Source organism: Lutra lutra, chromosome 8 (genome assembly GCF_902655055.1).
Source record: "Lutra lutra chromosome 8, mLutLut1.2, whole genome shotgun sequence".
Classification (NCBI taxonomy): Eukaryota; Metazoa; Chordata; class Mammalia; order Carnivora; family Mustelidae; genus Lutra; species Lutra lutra.
The window spans coordinates 88,101,545-88,116,148 of record NC_062285.1 but is presented as its reverse complement, the minus strand read 5'-3'; the positions used below and the strand labels follow the sequence as shown (position 1 = coordinate 88,116,148).

The following is a 14,604-nucleotide window of genomic DNA, read 5'->3' as shown; positions in this document are numbered from 1 at the left end:
GTTTAATGTTAATTCCATGCTGTGTTTCAGTAAGAACAATACAGATTCTGTATCTGTGGCTCCAGTCAGATATCCAGTAGTACAAATTAGCTTCAAGTTACACATACTGAACAAAAGAGGTTGAGCGAGCGAAGGAGGGAGGGGGGGCCCAAAGGGAAAGGGAAGGAGAAGAAACAAAGAATTGAACACGCATGCAGGCTTTTCCATACCACCTTCAATGCTAACCTGCTTTAGAGGGAGAGTATAAGTAGGCAAGAATGAGCAGCTACGGATTGTTGAACTGTTACCAGCACCATGCTTTTCAGCAACGTTTCAGCAGAGTTTGAACTTTACAGCAAAACCATTACAACTCTCCAAACAATCTTTAACCACTTCAAGCTAACACCCAATTAATTTTAAACATTGGTATAAAATTCAATTTAAACAATTAGAAAAAGGAAAAATGATACCACAATGCCTCTATAGTGTGATTAACCTCTCTCTTAGATGCTTGCATCACCTAGAAGTCTAATGGATTTTAAGTGTAATTTCCATTTCTAATGGTGATCTTGCCACATCTGGCAGGAGACAATACAGTAATGCTGAAAAAGCCTCTATGCAGTCCTGTTAGTGTCTTAAAGAACCTAAAAGCTGGGACCAGTAAAATCCACAGAAATTCACTCTTGCCTTTAAGAACTTTTGAAAACTGTTTAAAAAAAAAAAAAACCCAACAGGGCAGGAACCTAAATTCTGAGACCAAATGTAAAAGTCAGATTTGGTGGTTCTCAGTGACAATGGGGGAATTTCCAATGGGAGTGGGATGGGAAGGAATGGGGTAGTCAGAGATGGTTTCTCTTGTTGGCTTTTATGTCTCACTGATTTTCATCTTCCACATCCTGCAGCGCTTCTTTATTCTGCTCTTCACCATCACCCTGCATGTCTGAAGTCCATAGTGTCAGATTATCACGTAACAACTGCATGATAAGTGTAGAGTCCTTATAGCTTTCTTCACTCAGCGTATCCAGTTCTGCAATTGCATCATCAAAAGCTGCTTTTGCCAACCTGCAGGCACGGTCGGGGGAATTAAGAATTTCATAGTAGAATACGGAAAAGTTGAGAGCAAGACCTAAGCGAATTGGATGCGTTGGTGGAAGTTCTGTCATTGCAATATCACTAGCAGCTTTATAAGCCACTAGGCTGTTCTCCGCAGCCTCCTTCCTGTCATTTCCTGTGGCAAATTCAGCCAGATACCTGTGGTAGTCCCCTTTCATTTTATAATAGAAAACCTTGGACTCGCCAGTGTTAGCTGCTGGAATGAGGTGTTTGTCCAGTACATCCAGAATGTCACAACAGATTAACTTTAGCTCAGTCTCAACCATTTGCCGATATTCCCGAATCATTTTTAGTTTGTCTTCTCCTCCCTTGTTTTCTTCTTTCTGTTCAATGCTGCTGATTATTCTCCAGGAAGCTCTTCTAGCTCCAATCACATTTTTATATGCAACAGATAGGAGGTTTCTTTCTTCAACTGTCAACTCCACATCCATCCCTGCTACTTTCTTCATTGATTCCACCATTTCGTCGTATCGCTCAGCCTGCTCGGCCAGCTTCGCCTGGTACACCAGATCCTCCCGATCATCCATAGCGGCAGCGGCTCCGGCAGGGTCTGCGCGACGGATGGAAGCGGATAGCGTCTCCGACTCTCTCAGCCTCTCGCTCCCTGTATTAGGATTATTTATTAAATATCCCATCTTTAAAAAAATTCTCCATTGATTTTTTTTTTAAGGTCACTTGTCTCATTCATGAAGTTTTAATTGATATGAAAGTCTGTTTCTGAGCTCTCTATTTGGTTCCATCAGCTTATTTGCCCTTCCCTTCCCAATACATTCTGTCCATAATTCTACTCTATAGGAAGTCTTGATCTCTGGTAGGGCAAGCCTTCTCACTTTGTCTTCTTCAGCAATATCTTGACTGTTTTCAGCCCCTTTCTCTTCTGTGTGACTATATGGATCAAATAAATATCTGAATGGAATCCTATTCCTTTTATGGATTTATTTAGGGAGACTCGATGTTTTTGCAATATTGAATAGTCCATTCATGGACATGCTTTTTTTCTCCATTTATTAGGGTCTTTTCTTAAGCATTTTAATATTGCATTTTTCTCAATAAAGATTTTACACAGTATGCGTTAGCTTTCTAGGCAACTTACAGATTTCATTGATTTTGTGAATGAAATCTCTTGCGTTAAATTTTCTTTCTTTTTTTTTTAAGATTTTATTTATTTATTTGACAGAGAGAGATCATAAGCAGGCAGAGAGAGAGAGAGGGAAGCAGGCTCCCCGCCGAGCAGAGAGCCTGACGTGGGACTCGATCCCAGGACCCCGAGATCACAACCAGAGCCGAAAGCAGTGGCCCAACCCACTGAGCCACCCAGGGGCCCCCTCTTGCGTTAAATTTCCTAATCATTTATTATTTATAGACATCGCTTGACTTTTTAATACCTTTGTGGCAATGTAATTCACATACCATACAATTCATCCACTGAAAGTATACTATTCAATGGTTTTTGGTATATTCAAAGATATGGGAAAAAAAGATATAGTCTTGGATATAAATCTAGATAGATTGGAGTTTTATCTTATGGAAACTCTTGTGATGACTTGCAGCACAGACTGGAGTAGGAAAGCCAGACTCTCAAGCAGAAGGCCTTCCTAGAGTCAAAGTGAGTAATAGTGAAGACTCTTCATTTGTTCCTCATTAATTTTAAGATGGAGTCCAACCAATTAACTCACCCTGATTGACCAGGGCTGACGTGGTCTTTCCCCTCCTTCTCCGCCTCATTTCCCGCCTCAATGTCTCAGCTCCAGCCTCACTGGCCTCTTTCAGTTTCGTGAACCTGCTACGTTCCTTTTGATCAAATGGTTTGAATAAATTATGCCATCACTGAGCAACTCTCCCTTCTCTCAACATGCCACATTCATTTTTCTCATCAACTTCTACTCATGCTTCATGTCTCAATCCTTAATTGCGTTCTTCTCTTTCAGAGCACTCATCTCAATTTACAGTCATATATTTATTAGTGTTTTCTTGAGCAACATCTGTCTCTCTTACCAGACTGTAAATTCCATTGCTGAGGCAGGGACAGTCTGTGTCTGTTTCTCTTTGCCTAGTTCCCTGAACAGAGCCTGGCACAGAATAGGCCCTTAATGCATATGTATTAAATGTATAAATTTAAAAAATGAATTTTCTGAATTAAGGAAGGTGAAGTCAGTAGGAACAAAATGGATAAGAAGAAGAGGAGATGGCAAAATTTTTTAGAAAAAGAACTGACTTGACTTGGTAATTGACTAAATATGGGGGTGAAAGAGGTAGAGAAATTAGGAATAGTTCCTAAGTTTAACCCTCTAGTGAGTAATCAAGAGAGAAGCTGTGCTATTAATAGAAATATGGAAGCCAGAAAGAGGATGAAATTAATTTTAGATATATTGAATCACTATGAAGATTCTGAGGAAGACAATATCCAATGGGCAATTTCAGGTATATGGAAATTAAGATTTTGGACATGTTTTCAGAATGAAACAAACACTCCTCTAGGAGAGTGGAAGAAATAAACCAAAAGAGAATAAACAGAGTAGCAGGGGGCCTGGGAGCTAGATCCTGACAAATGTCTATTTTAAGGAGCCAGTAAAAGGAAAAGGACTTGACAAAGGTGACATGGGAACAGGCAGAGAGATGGGGACGTGAGGTTGATGATGCCATGGAAGTTATGGGAGGAGTGAATCCCACTGAGTGGAACATCCACACTCCTGAGGAAGAATGAGGACTGAAAATTAGCCACTGATCTTTAGATGACACCCTGGTGACTTTTGGGAGCCAAGCTTTCATAGAGCATGAGGAAAGGCAAGATACTGATTTTAGGAAAAGAAGGGATTGGTTGTATAGATCGGTGATTTAAGAAGTGTAGCAATGGAAAGAAAATAAAAATAAGATTGTAAATATTGTAAGAAACATCAAGGAACATTTCTCAAATTATTAGGAGTCTGAATGTGCTCACAAGCAGAGATGAAGAGGTCTGTGGAGAGAAATTGAAGGGGCTGCTAATGGGGTCAGCCATGCTCACTGAGGGAGAGAGGAAGGATCAGGAAGAAGTGACCAAATAGGTGGTATGGTTAACTTGAGTAAAGAGGACACTCTTTCTGGAAGGAGCAAAGTCTTGAGGTGGAGGATATCACCCTCAGTTGGGTAGGAGATTATCATTTCTTGTCAAGACTGTTGACGATATTGGAGTCAGAGGGTGGACTGAGTGCTTGAAGGACATGGGCAGTAGGGAACAGGTGTCCACATCCCCAGTATTCTCCATTTGCACAAGCTCAGACTGTGGGAAAAAATGGGATATTGCCCTAGAGCAAGCTGTCTGTTGTCCAGGCCAGTAGTGATACAGCCTCTTTAAAATGCTCCAGAAGCCATGAGAACCCAACTCGGGGGTGTGGCGGGGGGGGGGGGGGGGGGGGGGAAGAAGAAAAAAAAAAGAAAAAAGGAAAAGAAAAAAAAAGAGAGAAGAAAAAAGAAGCACCCAGAGGTGCTGAGGCTGACATGCAGCAGCCGTCACAGTACATTCTGGGACTGTGCTCAACGTCTGGCTCCAGACATGACCTGCCTCCGATGAGCCCCCTCTGAGGACTGTGGGAAGGGACAACTTCCTGTGCACACAGATGGAGGAGACCATACTTCTAGTCTCCGGCTGTGTCTCTGGTCCAACCCAGCAGCCAACACCCTTCCTTTCGGCCATGAACTCTAATGCATGATCAGGCATAGGGCGGCTCATAGTCAGTAATGAAAATCTCTTATGTTTCCTCTCAACAATTTCAAAAGGGTTTTCCCAAAATGTGATCTCACTCATTTCATGCTCATGGTGCCATGGCATTATTGTCCTCAATCTGAAGATGCCAATCATTAAATGTCTTGAGTAAGGTCATGTGGCTGACATGTATGGAGTGCTTCTGATTTGAAAACCCTGGCTCTTATAACCACCCACGTGTCTACCTGACTGATCCACTTTAGTGGTGAGGAGGTGGGTTCTAGAAATTGGGAGGCAAGAATGGAAAAAAAAGAAAAGAGAGAAAAAAAAAGTGACAACTCTGGATGGCAAAATCCTGTATTTATCACTCAGCAGGAACTTGCCAGAGATAGCCAACTCCTTCTGGGGGCCAGGAAGCCATTTTTATTTCTCCTGGAGGGAACACATGGCACCTCTAAATTTAAGATCTTCTCATGGAAATGAAAAGTTTAGTGAGTTCTTAGAAGCAGTAGAGCAGGGCATTTTTTGTGTGTATTTGGTGACCATGGCGGTGGTTCGGACACGGACAGGAGGCAGAAACCTCTAAAACTGTACTTGTCAACATTAGGCAAACCCCATTACCTGAAGCACAAGGGAGAAATGGCCTGCTTCCTCCTCCTTCACTTTGGATGTGTGCTGGTCCATCCCAGGCGAAGGGCACTGACGGGATGTGTGACTCCAGGCAAGTCGCTTCATCTCTCTGGGCCTGGGCTTCCTTTCCTGGAAAATAATGAGCTTGCACTAGACAATTCCCAAGATCTGACTAACTTGAATATCCTCTAAGTCTATGGTTCTTAGGAAGATGGAAATCACGACAGCAGGAGGAATAAAGTTTCTTCACACAGTCTTCCTGTTCAAGGCTGTTTTCGGATTTCCCTTAAGGGCAGTGAAATCATTAATGAGCCCGTGAAACATCATTTTCTAGGTGGTGGGATGTGCCTTTGTGCTATTTGTAGAACTAACGAACTAATTAACCAAGCAATTAACTAACTAATCAACTGACTGACTGACTGACTAACACATACCTGAGCAGCAGCCAGAGAGCCAGGAAGGAGCCACAGCGAGGATTCCCTGCTGTGGAAAACAGTGTGTGGTGCTGAGGCCTCCCTTCAGCAGGCCTAGCCCTGAAGCCTCCTACAGACTCCAAACGTGGGCAACAGGCTTTAAGTTAAGCCCCCTAGACTGGCCCTTCAGTTAGGCCACTGGTCCTTGGACTCCCTCATTTCCAAGTAGGAGTTTTCTCCAATGCTCGAGTGGCCAGACGGCAGCTTTGGGTTGTCTCCCGATGGCAACCCCATACTTGCCTAGTGCTCCTCAGCTCACAGGGCACCGGTGATTTTGGTTTCATGAGGCCGTGCCAAGTGTGGAGAGGCCCTGTGTGCACTTTCTGTCACGTGTCCCGGTGACTCAGGCCCTTTCTGGTTCATGCTTGTCGGAGTATGGGAACCAGGGAGGAAAGGTGAGAATAAGCCTTTGCAGTTGTAGCTCTCAGGGAGGGTCTGGGGTTGAGTAACTGCTGTTCCACAGGTTGCCCTGAACCTGCTTAATGTGAGCATAATAAAGTCATGGTGGGGCAGCAGGACTGCTGTTTCCAGAAGAAGTTTCTAGAACCATGTCTCCAGCAGTAGCCAGCCAGAATCATCTAAGGGGAAAAAAAAAAAAAAGAATCTACATTTCACCACTTCCTTTAGGGAAAGAGTTTGGTATTTAACCACCTCATCACCAGAGATATTTTTGGGGGCTATTTAACCTGAATCCACCCTGCCACGTTTCAGCGTGTGTCCTCTTATTCTGGGAGACAGAGTGGAAAATTCATTCCGGGACAGGAGGAATGTCTAAGCAACGGTAAGGGAAGATGCTTATGCCTGCTTTATTTTCTCTTCCCTGCCAATCTAGAGCCCTTTCACACTTGATTTCAAAGGGCCCTCCACCCCTGTCAGGAATCTTTCTCTGTCGAACCCTTCCTTTCCACAGACGAGACCGGAGCCCTCAAGCTCAGAGTTTTTTTGATCACCCCTTAGTTCTTGCTGACAGGCTATTTTGAAAATACATTGAGTCAATTTCAGGGCACAGTGCTCTGTATTCCCAAGTAGGGTTGGTTCTCCTTAATGCAATTGTGATGTTGTGAAAAACACCCGCGCTTGGCGTTTGAAGTCACAGAGTCACCCCTTGCCAGCAGCTACTCGAGAGGTTCAACCTCTGAGAGACTCAGTTAACTCATCTGGAAAACAGAGAAAATGAGGGAAAACGGCTTTCACTTAACAGGTGATCCACAGACCCAACGTAATCTTCTGTAAGGGCAGGGCCTATCTCTAACTCATACTTCTGTAGTTTTTCTCTATAAGGCCTCAGTGTTCTACTTTGCCCCTAGGGTAAGCTTCCTGAGCGCTGTTCCCTGATCTTCTCTTTAGCAGTTGAGGACAAGCAAGCTGGAAAGCATTTGGGGCCATTTTGAGGTCTGGTGAAGTCTGGAGAAGTCCAAGATGGAGGCTCTCCACTCCAGGTGGGTGGAAGGAGATGGGGAAGACGGTGCAGGGGAACAAGGTGAGGCAAGACGCTTGGACTAGGAATCCAGGGCAAATTGAAAACCTGAGGATTTGGTCCTAGAAGAGAAGTCGGGTGCAGGCATATGTGGGAGAAAAAAAGAGGCCAGTCATGGACCCATTGAAAAGAAAATCTGCCTCTTGTAAATTCACCGGCTCTTCAAGTTCACCTTTGTACTGCCTTGTCTGTATTACTGTGTCATTTCTGTAAGTCCGTTCGGCTCCTTATCTGGAGGAGGTGGGGTTTCTTTGTCCAGGTGTATAATTTACTACCTAGGAGGGTGCAGAAGGAAGCCTCGGGAATCACTTCCCCCAGAAAGCACGGATCTTGCCTTCATCTGCTTCCTTAGTTCTCCCCTGCACAAGGGTGGGAGACCCATGCAATGGCTACAGGGCTGCCCCCCATGAGTACAGGGACAAATGTTGACACTGCTCCAATGTGACCCCAGGTGAAGCAGGCGGGATTGCTGCAGGATTGAGCAAACCACTCTAAAGTGTGCTGCTGAAGGAAATGAGATTTGGGTGGGAGACAATAAGCGTGGAGATCAATGAGGGCCAGGGAGGGATTTGTTTACAGAAGGCGAGGCCTTCTCTTTCTTTCCAGGAGGCCAGATGATTGGAGGAGGCCAGGGGGATTCTTGGAAGGTCCAGGACAGGGGAGGTCAGGTTCTCCACTCCACAGCCCATCTCTTAGGTCAAAGCAAGTGATGCCATCTGGCAGCTCCTGCTCGTTGATTTGTTTTCCTACCACAAGTGCCTTGACCCAGGCTAGGGTACCAGGTGGTAGATAGATGCTGGTGTATCATGGGTTTTGTTTTGTGGAGCCTCAGAACGGCATTAAACACATTCTTTAGTTTGTCTTGCACTCTGGTTTTGTTTCATTATTTGTTTTTCCTGTTCATCCCTGATCTTCATCCCCAGTTCTCTTCTGCCTCTTCCCTCATTCCCGCTCCCCCCAACCACCAATTCCTGATGCACGCAAGACTTTCTCTAATGATAGGACAAGTAGGCATGTATACACACTCCCTTGGCTCTCTCAAGAGTTTCTCTGGGCACATACCCAGCATGGGGGGAATGCCGGGCATAAAGTACGTGCTCACTTAATTTCACTAAGTACTGCCTGGTTGCTTTCCAGAATGGCTGTTCTGGTTTAATGTTGGTCCGGAAATACATGGACACATCTACTTCCCTGAGTCTGCCCATCACTTGGTATTACCCAGATTTCTAATCATTGTATCTTGGATGTGTGTGAAATAGTATATTGCTGTTTTAAAATTTGTAGTTCTGATTTCCAAGTCTTCCTAGAAATATAGGTCTCATCCCATACTTGGTATCTATTCTCTAAATTATGTATTGTTATATGTTTTGCTCATTTGGGGTGGTCTCCAATCTTTTTCATGAAGATTCGTGAGTTTCTTATATATGTTAGACATACAATTATCCATGTTTATATAGAAACTATAGCTTTGTTTGGTGTTCTTGTCCTGTTTTGGAATCAAGGTTTTATTTATTAACCTCACAAAGTGATTGATAATTTAATTTCTATAATGGCCATTTATCTATGTAAGCTTTTAATTTATTCCTTGCCAATTTTGGTACTTTATAAATTCACTGTAATGTGTCTAGGTGTGGATGGTCTTATTTATTTTCTATGTCATATGACACTCTGTGGGTCCTTTCAATTCTACTTCTCTCTGCCTTATCTTAACAGTTTATTGTTTCTTTTTTAGGGAAAAATGATGTTTATTGTGCTTGTTTATTGTTAATTAATGTAAGTCTCATAGTATTTTCCTGCATTTGTTTCTCTTCTTACTAGAGTACTTCTTCCAAGAGAATATTAAAAGACATTTTACATATGCCTGAGATACCATTAGCTTGCCCAAAATTTTAAAAATAGTCTAATTGGTATTAAAATTCTAGGTTGATAGCTCTTGTCTTTCAACAGTGGAAAAATTATTCTTTTGGCCACCATCTATTGTTGATATTGAGAATTCTTGTTCGTTTTCAGGAGACCTACACCTTCTCTCTGGAAACTTTTAGAATTGTCATTTTTATTTTTGGTTTCTTGAAACACATATTTATTATTATTTTTAACCTTCAGAGCTTTCATGACATGATGGCAAAGGAATAAGAACTGGTACAAATTACCAGCAATAAAGAGAATGTGGAGAGGTCTTCAGAGGATAAGCAATTGTGTGATACATGGACTGTGGGAAGTAGGAGAAGGACTGGGGGCTGATGAAGTGAGGCAGACAGAGGAAGATGCAGTGAAGAATATACTCGGTGCAGACCACTGTCAAGGGAAATTGTTCTTGCAAATTCCTGGGAGGGCTCAAAATCTCTCGATTTGATGGTGGGCAAGAGGGAGATTTGGGCTGAGAGAAATCCCCGTCTTCTCCACCCTGAGGTCATGGGGTGGGGGAAGGATCGTTCCTCTCTAACAAAACTGAACAACCTGTTGTTAGTGCAGGAGCTAATGACACTTCTGGATCCATTTCTACTCACCCTGAAATGGAAGCCAATAGTCAACCAATGCCTGCTGGTGTACAGTGAGTTCACAGTCAGCTTTGCTCATCCCATCAATGACTAGGTATTTGAGGGAATTACAGTACATGAAAAGGAAACATTGTGAAATAGAGGAATGACCCTGTAAGAAAACAAGAGATAACTCAAGGTAAATAAGGAGCTTGAAAGAGACAAATTTATATCCTCAGAGATATTCATGAAGACACCACTTCAGTTAAGCAAGATGCTATGACATGCCAACTAAAAAGGTGGAGGAGAAAATAAAGAATAAGGAAAAGAAAAAGAGTATAAAATGACCACCACCAACAAAACAAAAGGCATTTAGAATAATCCAGGAGCTCAATAACCCCTGGAGAGAACTAAAAAGACAAATATGTGGGAAGGAAGTATTAAAGAAACATTATAAGAGAATCTCCCAGAGTTGAAAGATACAAAAGTTGAGAAAGAAGTGTTTACTTAGTACCCATCATGAGGCAACATAAAAATGTGGAACACTAATAATGAAAGAAAAAATTTAAATGTCTCCAGAGATAGAGAAATGAAGAAAAATATGAGAGACAACCTCCGAGTAAGTGGGCATTGGAGACTTATAAGAACAACATGAGGTGTTAGAAGATAATAAAGCAGTGCTTCAAATTATGAAGAAAATAACTTTCAACTAGAAGTCTATATCCAGCAAAAATCACTGTGAATTTTGAAGGCAGAAGAAAAGACATTTTCAGACAGAGGAATTTTGAAGGCAGAAAAAAAGACATTTTCAGACAGAGGAGGAGGACATTTCAGACAGAGACATTTTCAGACTTAAGAAAGTCTTAAGACTACATATCTCTCTAAGGAAGTCACTGGAGAATGTACTTTTGCAAGATGAGGGAGTAAAGCCAGCCAGAGGGGAACTTGGGTTTTGGAAGCAGCCCCTGAACCCTTGAGCAGCCGTGAAGGGAAATGCAGATAACAATCTTGCTGAAGGTCTAGGGAGAGATCAGTACAGATTTCACCGTGAAGAAAACACTAATTTGTATCCTTTGCTACTTAGGAAGACATTATAAGCACAGAAAGGTTAAGTCAATTGGCCAAGATCACCCCAATGATAAGTAGTTCGTTAACAATCTGGACTTGGCCAGAATGACTTCCTAGCCTGAACCCTTACTCCTTTATCATACTTTGCTTCTTTTTGTCCATGATCTTAAAGTGATCCAAAGTTTCCACGGGGCAAATAAAAATAGAGATATGTTCTATGTGTGCCAAACCCTGATTTATTCGAGTCAGAGGGAGAAAAAAAGCCTATATAAAATTGATGAAATAACAAATAGTTATCTCCAGAAATAGTTTCTGGAGAAATGAAGGGAACCACCAGGAAAGAAAGTTTAAAAAAGTGAAAGGTTTGGTTGAGGAAGAGGGCCTGAGGAAGGGGAGAAAGAAGGCAAGAGATTGTTTCACTGCATTTGAAATCTTCTGCTCCTTTAACAATTATTAAATCCTAGGGGCGCCTGGGTGGCTCAGTGGGTTAAGCCGCTGCCTTCGGCTCAGGTCATGATCTCAGGGTCCTGGGATCGAGTCCCGCATCGGGCTCTCTGCTCAGCAAGAAGCCTGCTTCCCTCTCTCTCTCTCTCTGCCTTCCTCTCTACTTGTGATCTCTCTCTGTCAAATAAATAAATAAAATCTTAAAAAAAAAAACAATTATTAAATCCTGCACACATATTATTTAAAAAGTTTACATTTTTATTTCTTTGTATTTTTAAAAGGGTGATTAGGGCTCGTTTGGGAGAGAGGCCAGGTGAGGAGTTAGGGCAGTGCATGGAGGCACAGAAGAGCCAGGAGTTCAAGGCTTGGGGGAGACTGGTGTGCCTTATAGAGTGCCAGCCCTGCAGGGGGGCTGGGCTTACTAGGAGAAGCTGGACATGGCTCTGGAAAAGTAGACTAGGGCAAGGCTGTGGAAAGCATTGAATACCATGCTAAGAAGTTTGGAATTTCCTTTGTTGGCAACCGGGAACCATGAGAAGTTTTGAGCAGTGTGATCCCATCTGTGTTTTCAAAGGCTCATCCTCATGGTGACATCCTTATAGTAGAATTTGAAATGTGGGGACGCCAGGAGGCAGGGGCTATCACAACAATCTTTTTTTTTTTTTTAAAGATTTTATTTATTTATTTGGGAGAGAGACAGTGAGAGAGAGCATGAGCGAGGAGAAGGTCAGAGGGAGAAGCAGACTCCCCATGGAGCTGGGAGCCCGATGTGGGACTCGATCCTGGGACCCCGGGACCATGACTTGAGCCGAAGGCAGTAGTCCAACCAACTGAACCACCCAGGCGTCCCTATCACAACAATCTTAAGAGACTCTTGGGGACCTGAAGTAAGGCTTTCGACCTGTGAGGCAAGAGAAGCTCCAGACCTGTGACTGGAAGGGAAAAATCTTCCTGCCACTGTGGCTGCCTCCCAGGACTGCCGCCCTCCAGACCTGGCTCTGCGGTGGGCTAGGGTGGCCCCTGCCCCCCTCTACCCCGCACCCCCTCCACCCCCGCCCTGGGTGGCAGTGGGTAGGTCTGGTGCCATCGCCCTTCCCCTCCTCTTTCAGGAGCCACTAGGAGCAACCCCTGGGCCACGGCTTATTCTAGGGTTTCAAACCTTACTATAAACCATTTTTTGGCCACTTTCCAAGACAGGTTTTAGTTTTCAGTACAGGATTTTTACCAACTTTCTTCTCACTTCCCTCCACACCCTTTAATGATTCCCTTGGTTTTTATAAGCCGTTTTTCAGATTTTTCCTCCTGCCTTGCCAACTCATCTAAGAAATAGGTTTTTTTTTTCTCCCCTCCTCCTTTTATTATTAGTATTTTTAAGATAATAAAATGGAAAAAATGAATGTTTGTAAACTTCTGGCCTCTTGCTTTCTAGGTTCACACCCACTGGACCCCTGTGTCGGAGGCTTATAACAACATTCCACGCTGTTGGGTGTGCGTGTCTGTGTGACCGCAGCTCTCAGATGGCTTCAGCCCTGCTTCTCCTGTTCCATTACTTCCTTCCGGCCAGGTTACTGACTCTCATTCCTCCGGTCCTCCTGCCCTCCGGTTGCCAGGCAACGCATTTCAGGGGCAAGAGAGGCTGGTTGCCACTGCCCCACCGGAGAAACACCTTTGGTCTTTCTCCCTCCTGCAACAGCCCAGCTGGGAGTTGAGCAACTCGCTGAAGGTCAAAGGCAGCCATCCGTAACTGTGGCATTCTCCACTTGGCGTGAACCTGACTCATGAGGGGAAATACTCGAAGGCAGGGATGGGGTGAAGTAGTTAGCTTTCCCTTCATGCCCAAAGGCCATGTGCATCCTGCCTCCCAGCAGGAGAGGGTCAAAGTTAAGCTGAATAGGTCTTTGTGCATTTCAGGAATGTGAATTTCATTTCTTTCTACACCTCTCTTCCCACTGACCGCCCTTGAGATTTAGACAGGGCACAGCAGAAATGGCAGAGTCACTTGTTACCAGAGGTTGAATTTGGGGGCTGGGAATCTACTTTCCTAGTACCCAGCAGTCCACGGGACAGCGTAGGCATCATTTGGGATTGTTAGAAATGCAAACCTCTGTCCCACCCTGGACCTGCTGACCACCTGGAATCTGCATTTTGTCAGAAGGGCCAGGTAATTTGTATGCACTCTGAGAACCCTTGGTCAAATACTCTACTGTCAACTTGGTTGGGATGACAGGTGTGGCGGACGGCAGGATTCGTGTTCCAGAGACTTCTGCCTTTCTGTGCTCAGTGGCACGTCATAGAGCGGTCGCCCAGGGGGTCTTTCCTTCTTTCCATCAATCCTTACGTTACCCAAGGTGCGAGGTTAGACGTGTTCACTATGTTATCTCATCTCATCCTCAAACGATCTTATGGGATAACAAAGCACGTTCACTGATTTCATTTTAGACAATAAACCGTCATTTTATTGATGAGGAAATGACTCTCTTGTTCAGAGTCACAGAGCTAGGAGCTAGACTTAGGCTGGTGACTGCTGAACATCTCACTTTCCACCTTCTTTTTCTATGTGACGGAGGCTGGAACTTCCAGTCCTTTTCAAAGTGAAGCTCAGAAAAGTAATTACTACAGAAAAAAGGAAAGCAATCAGCAACATAATGCAGGGTTTGGTCTGAGTCATAAATTCCATCATGTAGGGATAAAACTAAGGACTTTTTCTTGAGGCTCTGCAAACGATTCCAGTAGTTCAGAGGCCCTTTTGAACAAGAGGTTACATGGATTGAGTTTCAAAGAAAAGAATGAAAAAAAAAAATCTTCCAGATGCGAATGGCCTCCAGATGTGTGTATGGCTCTTCCAGATGGGTGGAAGTCTGGGGTGGGGGAGGTGGGGCGAGATGCCTCACATGTCTGCAAAATGGAATGGAAAAACTGCTCTCAGCCACAGGGGAAAGTACGACAAGGGGAAGAGAGATGAAATGGGAGAGGTGGCATCCAAGTTCAATTCGTCAGCGTGGGGCCAGACTAACTCGAATTCAGAATCATTCCCACGTGAGCTGACCTTTAAATTCGGCGCAAGGAGGTCACACCCCAAACGTGCGGCTGGAGAGAAACCTCTGAAGGTTTTTGCCTGGAGGAACTCAGGCTCCTTGGACCTGAGCAAATCCGATTGGGCCCCTTCGAGGTTTCCCCGGGGCCCAGGCTGCCAGGCTAGCAGGACCGGCTCAGAGTCCCGCGGGGAGAACAGAAGTGAGGCCAGAATGCGGAAGGAGGAGA

The 14,604-nt window shown here is 44.0% G+C and overlaps 1 protein-coding gene across 1 annotated transcript; it reads right to left on the bottom strand.

Annotated features, from left to right (window-relative positions):
* Positions 1-673: 673 nt before the first annotated feature.
* LOC125107588 (14-3-3 protein epsilon) lies at positions 674-1,694 on the bottom strand. The gene has a single exon (XM_047742832.1). It carries the CDS (start codon positions 1,617-1,619, stop codon positions 852-854), a length of 768 nt encoding a protein of 255 aa, XP_047598788.1. The 5' UTR covers positions 1,620-1,694; the 3' UTR covers positions 674-851.
* Between the last annotated feature and the right edge of the window lie 12,910 nt (positions 1,695-14,604).